General features: G+C 27.9%; 2 protein-coding genes across 2 annotated transcripts; one reads left to right on the forward strand and one right to left on the reverse strand.

Moving 5' to 3' along the window:
• Positions 1-1,850: 1,850 nt before the first annotated feature.
• On the reverse strand, positions 1,851-2,781 carry LOC117169967 (cuticle protein 38-like). Its single transcript, XM_033356478.1, has 2 exons — positions 2,514-2,781; positions 1,851-1,933 (listed from the first exon to the last, which is right to left on the reverse strand). The coding sequence occupies exons 1-2, from the start codon at positions 2,779-2,781 to the stop codon at positions 1,851-1,853; spliced, it is 351 nt and encodes a 116-aa protein (XP_033212369.1).
• Positions 2,782-7,129: 4,348 nt separating this feature from the next.
• On the forward strand, positions 7,130-7,456 carry LOC117169968 (cuticle protein 12.5-like). Its single transcript, XM_033356479.1, has one exon. The coding sequence runs from the start codon at positions 7,130-7,132 to the stop codon at positions 7,454-7,456; it is 327 nt and encodes a 108-aa protein (XP_033212370.1).
• The last annotated feature ends 8,226 nt before the right edge of the window (positions 7,457-15,682 follow it).

A 15,682-nucleotide genomic window follows, 5' to 3' on the forward strand; every position in this document is an offset into this window, starting at 1 on the left:
TATTATACCAAATATAATCCTTCAAAGAAAAAAATGAGGCCTTGACAAAATTTGAGTAAATTTAAGAGGTACTTAGAAGTTTTGAAAAGTTTCAAAATGAATTTTGAACTTGAAATATTTTAATTTAAATCAAAATGTAGATTTTTGCCGAGTAAAAAAAATTTAGAAGCTTTTTAAGAATTGTCAAAGGCTTTACAAGAATAAAAATATTTTTTTAAGATTCCTAGCAAAACGGAAAATAATTTTACATTTTAGGCATTTTGTTAAAGAAAATATTCAAAAAGATTTAATAAGATTTCTAAAATTATTCAGAAAAAATCTGGAAGACTTTAAGAATTTTTTTTAATTTGCAGGATTTTCTAAAAATTGCAGGAGAAATTCGGTTCATTTCAAAAGAGATTTACAAGTCTAGATTTCTCAAGATTTTGAAATAAAATTTTGAAGCTTTTCAAGGATGTTTCTATTTAAAATTAAAAGAATTTAACTTGTCATTTAAGAAGTATTCTTTTTTTAAATTTAGTTTTTCAATTTTTAACGTTTCTAGCTTGAAATTGTTAAAAATAATATAATATAAAAATTTCTAAATGTATTAATTCTTTAATTTAGAGCATTGAAATGATATCGTGAATTACATTTTTACAATTTTTGTCTCAATCTTTGAACTCATTCATTTCTAAAAGTTAAAAATTCCAAATTTTGCAGTTTGTCTGCATTTTATTAAAAATTGTTAAATTTAAAAGTGTTAGTACCCTAAATTTTTTACATGTAAGTTTTATTAGCCTTGAAAAATGTTTAGAACCGTAAAAAACCCGGGAAGTTTGTTCTTGTATAAATACGGCCACCCTGTTATTAAAATACTTAGTCTTTATTTAATTTTTAATATTTCTACAAAATAATTTTAAAATGTAAAAATATAGTTTCAGTTTAAGATAAAATCTTCTATAATTTTTATTACAATATATAGTTCTTATTAATTGTTTTTTACAATTCTACGAGAAAATATTTAAAAATAAAAATATCGTTTCAGATAAGGATGTAATGTTTAATATTTTTAATTAAAATATGCAAACTGTACTTATTCGAATTTTTATATTTCTGCGTAATTTTTTTGTATGAAATGAGAATATTTATCGGTAAAGATATTATTTTATATCTCACAAACAATTCAAACAAAAATATTAAGATATTAATTGCCAATTATTACATAAACAACAATAATATTAAGAATATTAAATTAAACAACAATCAATTATTGCAACTTCCAGAACAGTGACTCCATCCTCTGAAATCGTGTTTCGCTTCCACAAAATATCTTGTGTAAAAGAAATGTCTCGCGCATGCCACATTCGGGTTTTACAAAAAAAATTTCTTATAAGATGGCTTTTTGTCAGGCTCTAACATTTTCTTTACCTTCTGGCACATAAAAGAAATTAAATTTTTTGATTAGCTGTCATAACCTGATATTTACATGCAGGATTAACACACCGCATTTCACCCATTTTTGTTATTTTAGTGCAAGCTTTTAAAGTAGTAAAACTTAAAAAATGTTCATACTTTAATTTGTCATACATAAAACCGAATGCCATAGCGAAACATATTAATCAAATTAATTTTTCACTAATGTTTCCTATGCTTGCCATATAAATTTAGGCTGGAAAAACTCCCAGCGCCATCTGGCCTCCACGCTTCACTTGATCGTACTAGTGAACTAACGTCGATGCAGGGAGCTGATTTTATTCAATTCAATCAGTAAAAACTCATAAGAACAGAATAATTAATTGAAAAATTAAGGTTTTATTGGAAATTTGTACATATGTGATGAAATCAGTGGATGTAGTGAGCTCCGTAGGTCAAATGTGAGGGGTAGGCAGCAGCATAGGCCAAAGGTGGGCTATAGGTGCAGCGTAGGTCAATGGTGCGGAGTATGCTACATGTATCAACATATTATGAAAATAAGTCATTTGATTAAAACATTATAATATTTTATTAATTTTCTGGCTAAAGCTGTTTCAAGTTATTTTCAAAGTGGCTAATCCTCTTACAAATTTGGACAAAATTATTAGATACAAAACAATTCTTATGATAAAATAATAAAAAAAACAAAAGCATTTATACAAACCAACTTCACCCTACGAACGGGACGTTTCAGCTGCATACAATTGTTGATTATCAATAATAATAGTAATAATAATAATAATTCGTAAACAGACTTTGATTCTGTAACTAATTCTATTCGTTTTAAGGTTAAGGACGATAATTGAAGTGGCTTAAACTGAGACAGATCACTCAAATAAAAATCGTATAATTAGTTAGCTGAGAAAAATAATATTTTTACACTAGTACCTTAGATTCTTCCTGCAATCTACACCTGTCTGATTTTATACACTTCAATAAATAAAAACTCACAACACTAGGATAATTCAATTGAAAATTACAGTTTTATTGCAAATTTGTACAAATTTCATGAAATCAGTGGATGTAGTGAGTTCCATAGGTCAAATGTGAGGGGTAGGCAGCAGCGTAGGCCAGAGGTGCGTGGGCTAGAGGTGCGTGGGCTATAGGTGCAGCGTAGGTCAATGGTGCGGAGTATGCCAAATGTGCAACAGGGGCAGCAGCAACAAGTGCAGCGGTTTTGGAAACTTTGTAGGTGTTGGCGTAACTCGTGGCGACCGGAACTGAATGCACCACTGGTGCTGCAGCCACAATTGGCTGGCTGATTAATCCTGGTTTGGCGAAAGCCACAGCCAGAACACAGGACAAGAGAATGCACAACTTGAACATCTTGAGATTGATTGGTGGATTTGCTTTTTTCGATTGTCGACTTAACTTGCTGATTGAGTGTGCTTTGGCCCGAAAAGTGTCTCCCTTTTATATCGCCGTCCCCCCTCTTCAACCTAGACAGTCCCAAAGATTCTGACAAACCTGACATTGAACGTCAAAAAGAATGTACCTCGAAACATATTTGGCGGGGATCGGCGATGCATTTGCACAACAATCGCGAGCAACCAACTTGCGTTTGCGATTAGTGTAAGTTCCAAGGTTTTCTTCTTCGTCCATTTTCGCTGATTCAGGTATACTCAGTATACCTCTTAGACACTGGAAAAGATTGTATAATCTTTTTTCAAAAAATTGTCTTTTAATAATTTAATTCAATTTCAATTCCTTGTTTAATTTCAAAAGAAAAAAAAAGATTATTTCTCGATCCAAAAGGAAGAATTTTCTACAAAACAGTTGAATTTCCGACGATGTAACTGAACTTTTCACGAAATAGTTACATTTTTTAGAATAATTTCTTTTTATCATTATAGTTTGGACCAGTAGATCGAAACATTTTATTTCCCCCACAAGAATATATTTCATTACGCAATTTGAGAAAATTATATGAAAAATCAATTTAAGGGTGTGCATTACGTACAATCTATCTCAAAAGTTGCTTATCTTCAAAATGATTTATAAAATCAAACAAAAAAGATCTATTAATAATTTCTGTAAATCTTGATGGAGGCTTCTGAACACACTTCAGAAAAAAATAATTCACGTTAAAATTGTTTATTTAAATGTAGTTATACAAAGATTTATTTTTTCCTTTCTCTTCGGGGAAAAGTTAAAATTTGTATTTATTCCTGTTGATCAAGGTCACATTTTATTCTTCGAAGGATTCTCTAAATTTCTTTTTTGGCTTGATTTTCTAAAAAAAAAATAATTAAGAAATCATACAGGTATTATTGTTATAAACAATCGTAGTTTGAATTTTAATCAAAATCACCCGAATAGAATTGTAGAGAATCCTTCAAAGAAAAAAATGAGGCCTTGATCATTAGGTTTAAATAAAAATTGAACTTTTTTCTAAAGAGAAAGAAAAAACTACACCTTTAAATAACTACTGTTAGATAAAAAATTTTAACTGTATAATTTTTTTATGAAATGTGCTTAAAGGCCACCATCAAGATTTACAGAAATTAATAATGGATCTTTTTTGGTTGATTTTATAACGAATTATCAACCTGTTGAATTGAATAAAGAAAAGGTATTTTGAAAAAAATAGTTGAATATTCAAACAAATAGAATAATTTTGAATAAATAAGATTAATTTTCTACGCGAGTAGACGAATTTATAGAAAAATGGTTAAGTTCTAAATCTAAATCGTTAAATGCTTAGAAAGTTACCTTAGAAAACAAAAAAGAAAAATTTCCAACAAGGAAATTAATGTTTAATCAAGAAATATGAATTTTCAACTACACAAGATATATTTGGAACAAAAAATTTAATCTTTAAGTTCAGTTTTAAAAATTAATTGCCAATAAACAAAAAAACTAATTATTAACCAGATTTGAAATTGAAAAAAAAATTTTTTTAAACAATTTAGGTCGCTTTTCAACAAATACTGTTGAATTTTAAATCCAAAAATACGAATGATCTACAACATACTTGAATTTGGAACCTCAGAATATATCTTAATAAAAAAGTGAATTCTCTGTAGCATATTTAATTTTTCGTGAAAATATTTTAATTTTTAATCAAATAGTTTAATTTTCAACCAAAAATAGAAATTTTCATCAAAAAATGTAACTTTTAATCAAACAGTTTAATTTTGATCCAAATTGTTGATTTTCGAGCCAAAAAGTCGAAGTCTTTACAAAACAGTTGCATTTTTTACCCAAAAATATGAACTTTAAACTAAAATGATAAATGTTCGATCAAAAAATGCACTTTTTACGAAAGTTTTTTAGCTTCAAATCAAGTAGTCGATTTTTGAATCAAAAAATAAATTCTCATTAAAATATCTAATAGTTCACATTGACACTGGAAAGGCTTTTAATTTTAAATAAGAAGTAGTTGAACTTAACCAGAAGCGACGAATTTTTACCCAAGAAGATTAATTTTCTATGGCAAAATACAAATATTCAACAAAATACATTAATTTTTAACAAAAAATGGAACAGTTACGTTTTTAATTTCAACAATTAATTTGCAAGGATAATATTAGTTTTAAAAAAGTAGCTAAATTATGAAACGAAGAAATAAATTTTAAACTAAAAGAGATAGGGTGTAAAAAAATTAAAAAAGTTTAACATTGATCCCAAAAAAAGATTCTTCCACCAAGAAGGTTAATTTTACAAAAATGGAGTAGTCAATTTTCAGCCAAAGGTATAAATCGTTGACATAAAAAGTAATTTTCAATATAGAAGTTCAATTGTGAATCATTTAGTGGAATTTCGTGAAAAAGACGAAGTTTTAACAAAATAGTAACATTTAAAACAAAATCAAAAATTTTTTTAATTCAAAACATAGATTTTTTGACTATCGAGATAAATTCCGAACGCAAAATATAATATTAGGCTATTTGACTAAAAATAATTGTTTTTTTATTGAGTTCCTTTGATTAAACTAAAGGATGTTTTAACGAAAAAATTGGATCTGAAAATTTGAATTCATTGACAAATTAAAATCGTTAAGGATAATTAAAAAAAAAGCTTGGAATCTGGGAAATATTTGCTATATAAATATATCTATGTTTTGGTTAAAAATGTTATGATTTTGTTAAAAATATTACTATTTCGTTAAAACGTAATCTTTTTGGTAAAAAATTCCATGAAAAATGTTAAAGTTAAATTACTTGGTTAGAAATTCATTTTTCCTTGTGAAAATTTAATTATTCCATTTAAAAAAATTAATTTTCTTGGTTGAAGAATCTACTTTCGGGATCAATATTTGAACTCTTTTATTTCTTGAAGATTTATTATTCTAGTTGAAAATTCATTTCTTTGCTTAACAATTCAAGTCTTTTTAAAAAATTATTTTAATTGAAAAAGTAACGACTTTTTGGTACGAAAAATCAACAATTTAGATCAATATTAAACTATTTAGTTAAAAATTAATTTTTTTTCTGAAAATTTCTATTTTTGGTTGAAAATTCAACTATTTGGTTGAAAATTTGTCTTTTTCTTGTTGAATTCAGATGATTAACAATTCGTCTTTTTGTTGCGAAAAATTATTTTTTCAAACTGAAATTTAAAGATTTAATTTTTCGTTTAAACAATATCTTTTTTATTGAAGATTCATGTTTCTTGATTAAACATTAATTTCCCTTTTTAAAATTCTTCTTTTTTGTTTCAGAAAGTAAACTGCTGTCTAAATATTTTGACGCTTTAGCTGCACAACTTAACTACTTCGTAGAAAATTCGTCTATGCGTAAAAAAAATTAATCTTGTATATTTAATTTATTTGTTTGAGTGTTAAACAATTTTTTTTAAATTCCTACTCTCTATTGGATTCAACTGGTCGTTAATTTATTCTTTGGTCGTAAATGAGGTTTTTCAATTAAATCTTTAACAATTTGGTTGAAAATTTAATTCTTTTTTTTTAAATTTGTGTTTTGGTAGAAAACTAATCTCTTAGTTCAAAATTCATCTCTGCAAGTTAAATTTATTTTCGATGTCATTTTGTCAACTAGCTGGTAAAATAAATTTTGTGGGTGCAATAAAGGTTCTTGATCAAATAGTCCACACCAGGATGGTACAAAAATATTATTCTAAAAAGTGTAACTATTTCGTTAAAAATTCAATTATTTCGCCTAGAATTCAACTGTCTCACTGAAAGTCTTCCTTGTCAATTGAAAATTAATTTTAAGTACAAAATTTATCTTTCTTGTAGTCTAAGCGAATAAATGAATTAATCAGTTCGAAGATTATTATTATTAATTCAGTTGCATATTTTAAAATATCTTTTTCCTTCTGAAAATAAAAGAAAACTAAAAAGTGAAGGTCATTACTAAAGCGCAATTTGAAAAGAAATTTAAACATTATTTTCCAGTGTCTAATCGGTATACAGCGTGAACTGGAATCGGCGAAATTGGACGATGACGAAAACCTTGACGCTTAAACTAATTGCAAACGCAGACTGAGTGCTCGCGATTGTTGGGCAAATGGATCGCCATTCCCCGCCAAACCTGATTCGATGTACATTCTTTTTGACGTTCAATGTTAGGTGTGTCGGATTCTCTGGGTCTGTCTAGGCTAAAGAGGGGAGAGAGCGATATAAAAGAGAGACACTTTTCGGTCTAAAGCACACTCGATCAGCAAGTCCAGTCGACAATTGAAAAAAGCAAATTCACCAATCAATTTCAAGATGTTCAAGTTGTGCATTCTCTTGTCCTGTGCTCTGGCTGTCGCTTTCGCCAAACCAGGTTTCATCAGCGAGCCAATTGTGGCTGCAGCACCATTGGTGCATTCAGTACCGGTCGCCACAAGTTACGCCAACACCTACAAAGTTTCCAAAAGTGCTGCACTTGTTGCTGCTGCCCCTGTTGCTCATGTGGCATACTCTGCACCATTGGCCTACGCTGCACCTATAGCCCACGCACCTCTAGCCCACGCACCCCTAGCCCACGCACCTCTGGCCTACGCTGCTGCCTATCCCTCTCATTTGACCTACGGAGCTCACTATATCCACTGATTTCATGACATTTGTACAAATTTTCAATAAAACTTTAATTTTCTATTGAATTTTTCTGGTGTTGTGAGTTTTTATTTATTGCAGTATATAAAATGAGACAGGTGTACATTTTTTGAAGAATCTAAAGGTGCTAGTGTAAAAATACTATATGTCTTTGCTAATTAATTATACATTTTATTATTTGACCGACCTGTCTGTGCTTTCGTCACATCAATATTAATTCTTAACCTGAAAGTTAGAAGAAACAACTTTCAGAAATATGGTCAATTGGAGGTGAATTACTATAAAATACACAAGATTACCCTGGACTACCTTTATGTATAAAATGAATCCAGATTACTTCAAACTATTCTGGATTGCCTTTGATTACATGGAATTATGGTTGATTACTCTATCTAAACTAGACTCAAGCGAATTTCCAACTTAAAGGGGTTATTTTTCAATAAAATAGATAAACTTTTAACCAATAATGGAATTTTCAACCAAGAAGATTATTTTTCTAATGAAAAAGACATATATTTAAGAAAATACATGAATTCTGAAGAAATCAGTTAAATTCTTAAATGAAAAAAATAAATTTTTAGCCAGATATTTGAATCCTGTAATAAAAAATAACAATGTTTTAAGAGAAATGGAATGGTTAAGCCTTCAGTTAGAAAATTCATTTACTATCCATAAAACCGAATTTTCAAGCAAATAGTTGAATTGTCTACCCAAGTGATTAACTTTTTAGCTAAAAAGATGAATTTTTATTTAAGCAATTGAATTTTCAACAAAAAATGCAATAATAAAAATGCAATTAAATAATGCAATATTCATTAGGGTGGTCCAAAAATGCATGAAATTTTTTTTTAACAGAGGGCAACGATCCCCTTAATTTCATTCCAAATCCGATAAAAGAAATTCCGTAATTTTGTATTTTTTTATTTTAACAGGAACCGCTTTCGACTTGACGTTTCCCATGTCAAATGCATGGGGAAAAATCAGTTTTTTGAGTTTTTACAATAATTTTTTAGGGTTTAAAAAAATGTGAGAGGAAAGTATGGGGGCCTGTAGAGAATTATCCAATAAAGAATTACATCTATCAGAATATTTATTATCATTGGTTAATTAATTTTTAATTATTTAATTTTTGTCTTCGTAAGTACTTTTTTTCCTCTAAAAATTATTACTATTAGTCTAGTGGAATATTTATTAGCATTGGTTTATAAATTCTTATTATTTAAACAAATGGAATATGTTTAAATATTTTTTTCTCGAAAATTTGCTTCATTTCTAAAAAATTATTACTATTGGTCTATTAGAATATTTATGAATAGAAGTTCATTAATTTTCAATTGCTTAAACAAATAGAATTTGTTTGAATCATTTTTATATTGGAAATTATTAATATTTCTTCAGTGGAATATTGATCAACATTGTTTGATTAATTTTAATTAAGGAACAAAATTTTTTAATAAACATTATTACTTAAGTATTACTGATAAATTAATTATTATTAAATTAATAATTGATCAGTAATTAATTATTACTGATTAATATTCCACTAGACCAACAGTAATCATTTTTATTTTAAAAAATTCAAAACGTCAAACTCATGTCTGATATATGAAATTCTTTGTTGGATAATTCTCAATAGGCCTCTATACTTTCCCGTCACATTCTTTTAAACCCTAAAAAATTATTCCAAAAATCAAAAAAGTGATTTTTCCCCATGCATTTTACATGAGAAACATATAAGTCAAACCCGGCACCTGTTAAAATCGGGGAAAAAATAGTCAATTTCTTTTTTTCGGATTTGGAATGAAATTGGGGGCGATCATTGCTCTCTAAAAAACGTTTTTGAGCCACTCTAGTAATCACGACAGATGCGATAATAAAAAATGCAATAATAAAAAAATAACAAAAAATGAAAATGTTGCATTTTTAGTAAAAAAAAAAGTTTTCTACAAAAAAATTAATGAAACAGTAAATTCTACAACTAAATTGATTAATTTACCATTGCAATTCCCCCGGCTTTTTTTTAGAATAATAAATATTTTCTCTTAAAAATTTGGGAAATGATAAGGAACATGCTAACGGACGTCGCTGCACACTTTTTTTGTCGGTTGATTAAAAAAATGTTAATTTTGCTAAATTTGAATAATAGTGGCAGATTCCCCCGGCTTTTTCTTAGATTAATAAATATTTTTTCTTTAAAATCTGGGGAATGATAGTGAACATGCTAACGGACGGCCGTGCACACTTTTTTTGTGGGTTATTTCCAAAAAATTTGATTTTTTCTAAAAACGTGTATGTATATTTCGAGGTTATGTGTGTGACAATTCTCCCGAGGGTTACCTCCAAATTACACAATATTTTTGGCAGAAGAATTTAGACTTACAAATAAACATAGTAACTAATGTCCCGGAACTAACCTTGTTTGTAAGCAATTAAAAAAGTTTATTTCATAGATAATTTCCAAATTATCGGAATGACAGAGCTGAAAAACGACGTAACCTCAAAATAATGCACATGCATAAAATTTTCATTTAGCACAATAAATTTTTTTGTTATTATCCCTCAAAAACTCAGTTTTTAAAAATTTTCATTTTTGTGAAAAAAAACCAGGAAAACTGTACCCAATTGACTACACAATGATGTATCACATGTCCTTAAAATCTATTCTTCTTGTGCATTCTAGGTATCCCTATACATTCAGATTTAGAGAAATCCGCAACGTTTAAATATATCTTTTTAATATTTTAAATTTAATACACGGAATTTGATTTTTATTTTAGCTGCTTCAAATTTTTAATCCTCATTATCCCTTTGCATATAAACAAAAACCAATAGATGAATAAAGTAAATTTCATGAAAGAGTGTCATCGCATGACCTTCAAAAAATGATTTTGCATTTTAAGACCATGTAACGAGTGACCAACTGATCAAGTCAGCCCTGAGATGAATATGTTTTCAACCATATTTGAAAACAAAAATTTGAATATCGCAGAAAAAATTTCGAAAAATAATAATATATATTAAAAGGCCGTTTGTGACAATGCACATAGTTGGGAGAAGAAAAAATCTTATTCATGAAAATAAGAAATACCGACCGACGCATTTAGGATTTGCGCAGAAGTTTGGCTTCTATCTTCCTCTGTCGGTAATCATGCAATCTGTATTAATTACGGACCCGTAAAAGTTTGAAGTTGTCTACTCGCTGCGATATTTGCTGATACGTATGTCAGACCAAACTTCTTTATTTGCATTTCAAGTGCAAACATTAGTTTTTGCATTATTTGTTTATAATGTTCGTTAAAGATTTTTTTTGTTTTTCCCCAATTTGATAAATATAAACCTTATAATTAGCCCATTGGCGAAATTCAAAATTGCTTGCAAGATTCTACAGCACGGTCGATATTTCTTTAAATTAATAATTTAAAAAACTTTGTTCACAATTCTAATTATTTAGGGCCAGAGATAACTGCATTCGTGCCTTCTATTAAGCTTGCCAAATTTTCAACACGATATTTTATTCCGTGTGGACGTGAGTTGAGAAAGAAAAGTACTGATATAGCTTCCAGTTTTATTTTTTTCTGCATTTTTTTTTCAAAATTTCCACCGGAAGAAAGCAGAGGCATGCACTTTATTGTGTCCTCTATCATTTCCCAAACTTTCAAAGTGATACCTCATTTTGTTTAGACGTAAGTTGGAAAATAAAAATTGAGGACCAGGTTTGGTCACGTCACGCTCTCGTTACATGGCCTTGAGGCCATGTGATAAGTGAGCCATGTGACCAGATTCCTACCTTACCGAAACTTTTTCTACGACTTAACTTATTTTCACACGAAGCACCACATCGAGTTGAAAATTTGGGGTACTAAATAAGAAGGACTAAGAAAAGTGTATGGTCCTACATTTTTATGGTTATGAAAAAATTTTTTTATGTAAATATATTTTTTCTTTTTTTCAATTATTAAAATTTAGAAACAGACCTACCTTTCTTAGTTCTTCTCTTTCATAATCCCAAATTTTCAACTTAATGGGGCGTTTCGTGTGAAAATAAGTTAGGAAATAAAAAAAGTGTTGGTGAGGTACGAATCTGGTCACGTGACCCACTCCTCACAAGGCATTAAAACTATATTATATGAACAAAATCATTGTCTTGGGACACAAGTAATTTAACAGAAATTTCAAGAGAAAGCACAAAGGCTACCTTAAGAAATTTCAAAAAACAAGTTTGTTGGGTTCCGTAAATAGTGAGATTTTTCTGTTACTTTTGTTGCAAGTTATGAAATAGAAATTCTGAGAGGAATTGAAAAGGGTGACTTTTGTGAATAAAAACTGTGGCTTTTATTTAAGGTAATGCTTTTCTTAGAAATGAAATTTTCGCGATTTTATAAATGCTAATATTTTTTTTTACTTCTGTAACAAGTTATATAATAAAAATTGTTTGAGAAATAAAAAAGTAGGTTTTTTTGTTAGAAATAATGTTTTGTTATTTAATTCTTTGTATTTTCCAGAAAATAATTCTTATAATTAAAATTTTAGTAAAACATTTTCAAGAATGATTTTATCAGAGTTCGTGAAAGTTTAGGGTTTTCTTACTTCTGTAAGGAACCATATTTAAATTAGGTAACTGTTAGAAGATCCTCTCCAAGAGCCGCTTCTCCCATTACAATACTTCTTTTATACTTTCCAGAAATAATATGACATGAGACTTGAAACTAATGGAAATTTCGTTTTTATTTAGGAAAATACATGTTTCGCAAGGCGAAAACGTTATTTTCAGAATTCTCTTATTTTTCCTTGAGCAAATGTGAAAGGAAAAAATGACCAGTTTAGTTGTTGAATCTTTAAGTGAACAAAAATTTCTTTAAGAAAAAAGTAATTGTTAACCAAAAAATGAGAAATAAGAGCTAAAAAATTATTTTCAACAAAACAGTTAAAAATTAAATCAAAAAGATAAACCTTCCATAAAAAAAAATCAAGGAGTAATTTCACTCTCGCATACGTATTGAAAGAAATATTAATTTTCAATTCATCTTTAACTAAAACAAATAAAGAATCTTAAACCACATTGGTTGAATTTTTAACCAAATAAAAAACCTTTTAATTAAAATCATGCATGTACAATAAAAACAAATTTCAAAACAACAGTTGAATTTTCAACCGAAAAAGTGAATATTTTTTACCAAAAGGGACATATTTTCAACAAAGTAAATGGGTTTCAACTAAAAAAGATAAATTTCTAATAATAAATAGAATGGAATTTTATTTTAAGGTAGAAAAATATGTTTTTAACCAAATAAAATAAACTTTTAACAAAAGAGTTAAATTTTCAACCAAACAAATGAATTTTCCACCAAAAAGATTAACTTAAAAAAAAAACAAATATCGACAAAAAATGTCGTTAAATTGTTAGTATAAAAAATTAATTTTCACTTAAGAAAAGTAATTTTCAGCAAAAAAAAATGAATTTTGAAACATAAAAATTAACTGTTTACCCAAAAAATACAAATAATGAAGAAAATAGATGAATTTTTAATTAAATAAGATAAATTTGCAGCAAAAATAGAATAGCATAATTTTCAGTTACAGAAATAAGTTTCTAAGCAAATAAAATAAATTTTTAAGGAAATAGTGAAATTTTCTACGAAGAAAGTGAGTATGTTTCCGAAAAAAAACTGTATTAAATTTTAACCAAAAAAGATGCAACTTTTAATAAAATAGATGGAAATTTAAATTTAAAAGACAAATGTTCAAAACAATAGATAAATTTTGATCTAAAAGAGATCTAAGGTGACTTTCTAATACCATGATATGAATTTTTAACAAAAAGTTAATTTTCTTCTAAAATGGTTGAATTTTCAACCAAAAAGGATGGTGTTTAAAATTTTTTTAAACTTTCAAGCTTTTTTTGTTCCCAAACTGAGCTTCGTACATGTTTTTGCTGTATGACTTTTTAAAAAAATATTGTGCACTATCATAATAAAACACTGATAAGAAACCCATCCATTTCAAGACGTCTGTTTGCCTTTTAAAAAAGTGGAACATTTTATTTCCGGATTATAAAAGCGATTAGAACATCAAATAAGAAAATACTGTTTATCCAAGGCATCAAAATAACTTCCTGGAAATTCACTAACGAAAATGATTTTCATTTTTGTTTCTAAGGCGTCTGCAATGAACTTTACAAGAACTTCTATTCTGAGTTTAGCAAATATGGAAAATTTGTGGAACTAAATTCAAAAATCTTATCTTGCCTACTCTATTTATTTTGAAAAACAAAAAATGTGTTATAATTGACTAAATGTTGTGTCTGCTTACTATTCACATCTAGTTCTTGAACGATAATATTTAATTTCTCTATCATAGTGTCAATCCAAACAAAACAATGAGGAATATTCCTGGCTTGCTATTACTCACATGTGTGAGTTTCTTTGATTTTACAAGTAAGTATATTATAATAGTTTAAATAATATTAATAAATAATAATACACTTTTATGAAAGTGATTTATTTTCAGAGCACCAATTCTTAGCACCCCCTCTCTCATTTTTTCGCAACCGTATTTGATTTCGTAAATAATAAATTTTGTAGCATGTTTTGCCTCAATTAATTTATTTCTACCATAATTTTTTAATACAACGAATATGCTAATTACTAAGTGCAATGAAAAATGTATAAAAAAAAATAATAAATTTACTTCAGTTTTTGGTATGAGAATAATAGCGCTAAGGTTTCCAGAATTAGTGCTTTTGGCCTTTGCGACCAAGAAATTAGTCAAATTATAGGATTCTTGGAATTCATTGACTTTCAAAGTTTAAATGAGCATGGCTTGGTTAAAATAACTATAACTTAATATAGATTACACTTTATTACAATAAGTATATTCAATAATAACAATAATGATGATAATAATCTAATATATTTATATATGTTAATTTATTAGTCAAATATTTACCATTTTTAATAAAACCAGGATCATTTCCTTTTTCGTAAGAAAACAAAATTTCGGGAATTTTAGAAATTATAATCCTGAAAATAGTCAAGTTTTTTAACAGGATTGCGAAAAAAAATGCAAATGAGAAAAGTATTTTCATAAAATTCAGTATAATTAGTTAATATACTATATACTATCTATGAGGGAATCTGTATTATCAGCAGAGTAGTTACAATCGATAAGTATAGATTTGATTCCACAATCTGTGCAAACTAGAAATCAAAACTCTCGATCAAGTTTACGTATCAAATAACATCTAATACTTATTGTCATTATTGACAAGATAGAAAATGAATTAAAACATTTTTTTAATGATATTTTTTCAGAAAAAATATCTTCTAACAACGCTTCACTGGAAATCGAATCACACAACTTTCGAATACCGGTCGGATGCTTTTAATTAAGCTATTAGAGAGATAAAAAGAAAAATCCTTTTTCAGAAATAAACTATATATTAAGCCAGGTCTTACATTTATAATACGAGTAATTTTAAGGGAATCTGTATTATCAGCGGAGTAGTTACTATCGCTAATTATAGATGTCGCTCTACAATTTTTGATAAATATAGATCAAAACTGTCAATCAAGTTAACTCATCAAATAACAGAAAATACTTAACGTAATTATTGACAAGATGAAAAATAAATTCAAACATTTTTTTAAATAATATTTTTTCTGAAAAAATATCTTCTAACAACGCTCCACTTGAAATCGAGCCACAGGACATTCGATTGATAGTCTGATTCTTTCCCATTTAAGCTATTAGAGAGAGATAAAAAAATCCTATTTCAGAAATATACGATATCTTAAGCCAGGTGTTACATTTATGATAGTAGTAATTTTAAGGGAATCTGCATTATCAGCGGAGTAGTTAATATCGGTCAATATAGATGTCACTCCACAATTTGCGATAAATAGAAATCAAAACTATCGATCAAGTTAACTCATCAAATAATAGAAAATACTTAACTTTGTTATTGACAAGATCGAATATAAATTTTTAAAATGTTTTAAATTACATTTCGGAAAGAACCCGACCGGAAATCGGAACTAATGTGGTTCGATTCTTAGTCGAGGGATGTTAGAAGATCTTTATAAGAAAAATTTTATACCATTTATAATTATTGTTTCATGTTGATCTTGCAAACCTTTTTTTTTTGAAAATCTTCATAGATACTTCATCTATTTTTTGAAGAACGAAACTCAAATATTCCGCGACGATTCTGTTTCTTATCAAAAT

Source organism: Belonocnema kinseyi, chromosome 3, assembly GCF_010883055.1.
Source record: "Belonocnema kinseyi isolate 2016_QV_RU_SX_M_011 chromosome 3, B_treatae_v1, whole genome shotgun sequence".
Lineage (NCBI taxonomy): Eukaryota > Metazoa > Arthropoda > Insecta > Hymenoptera > Cynipidae > Belonocnema > Belonocnema kinseyi.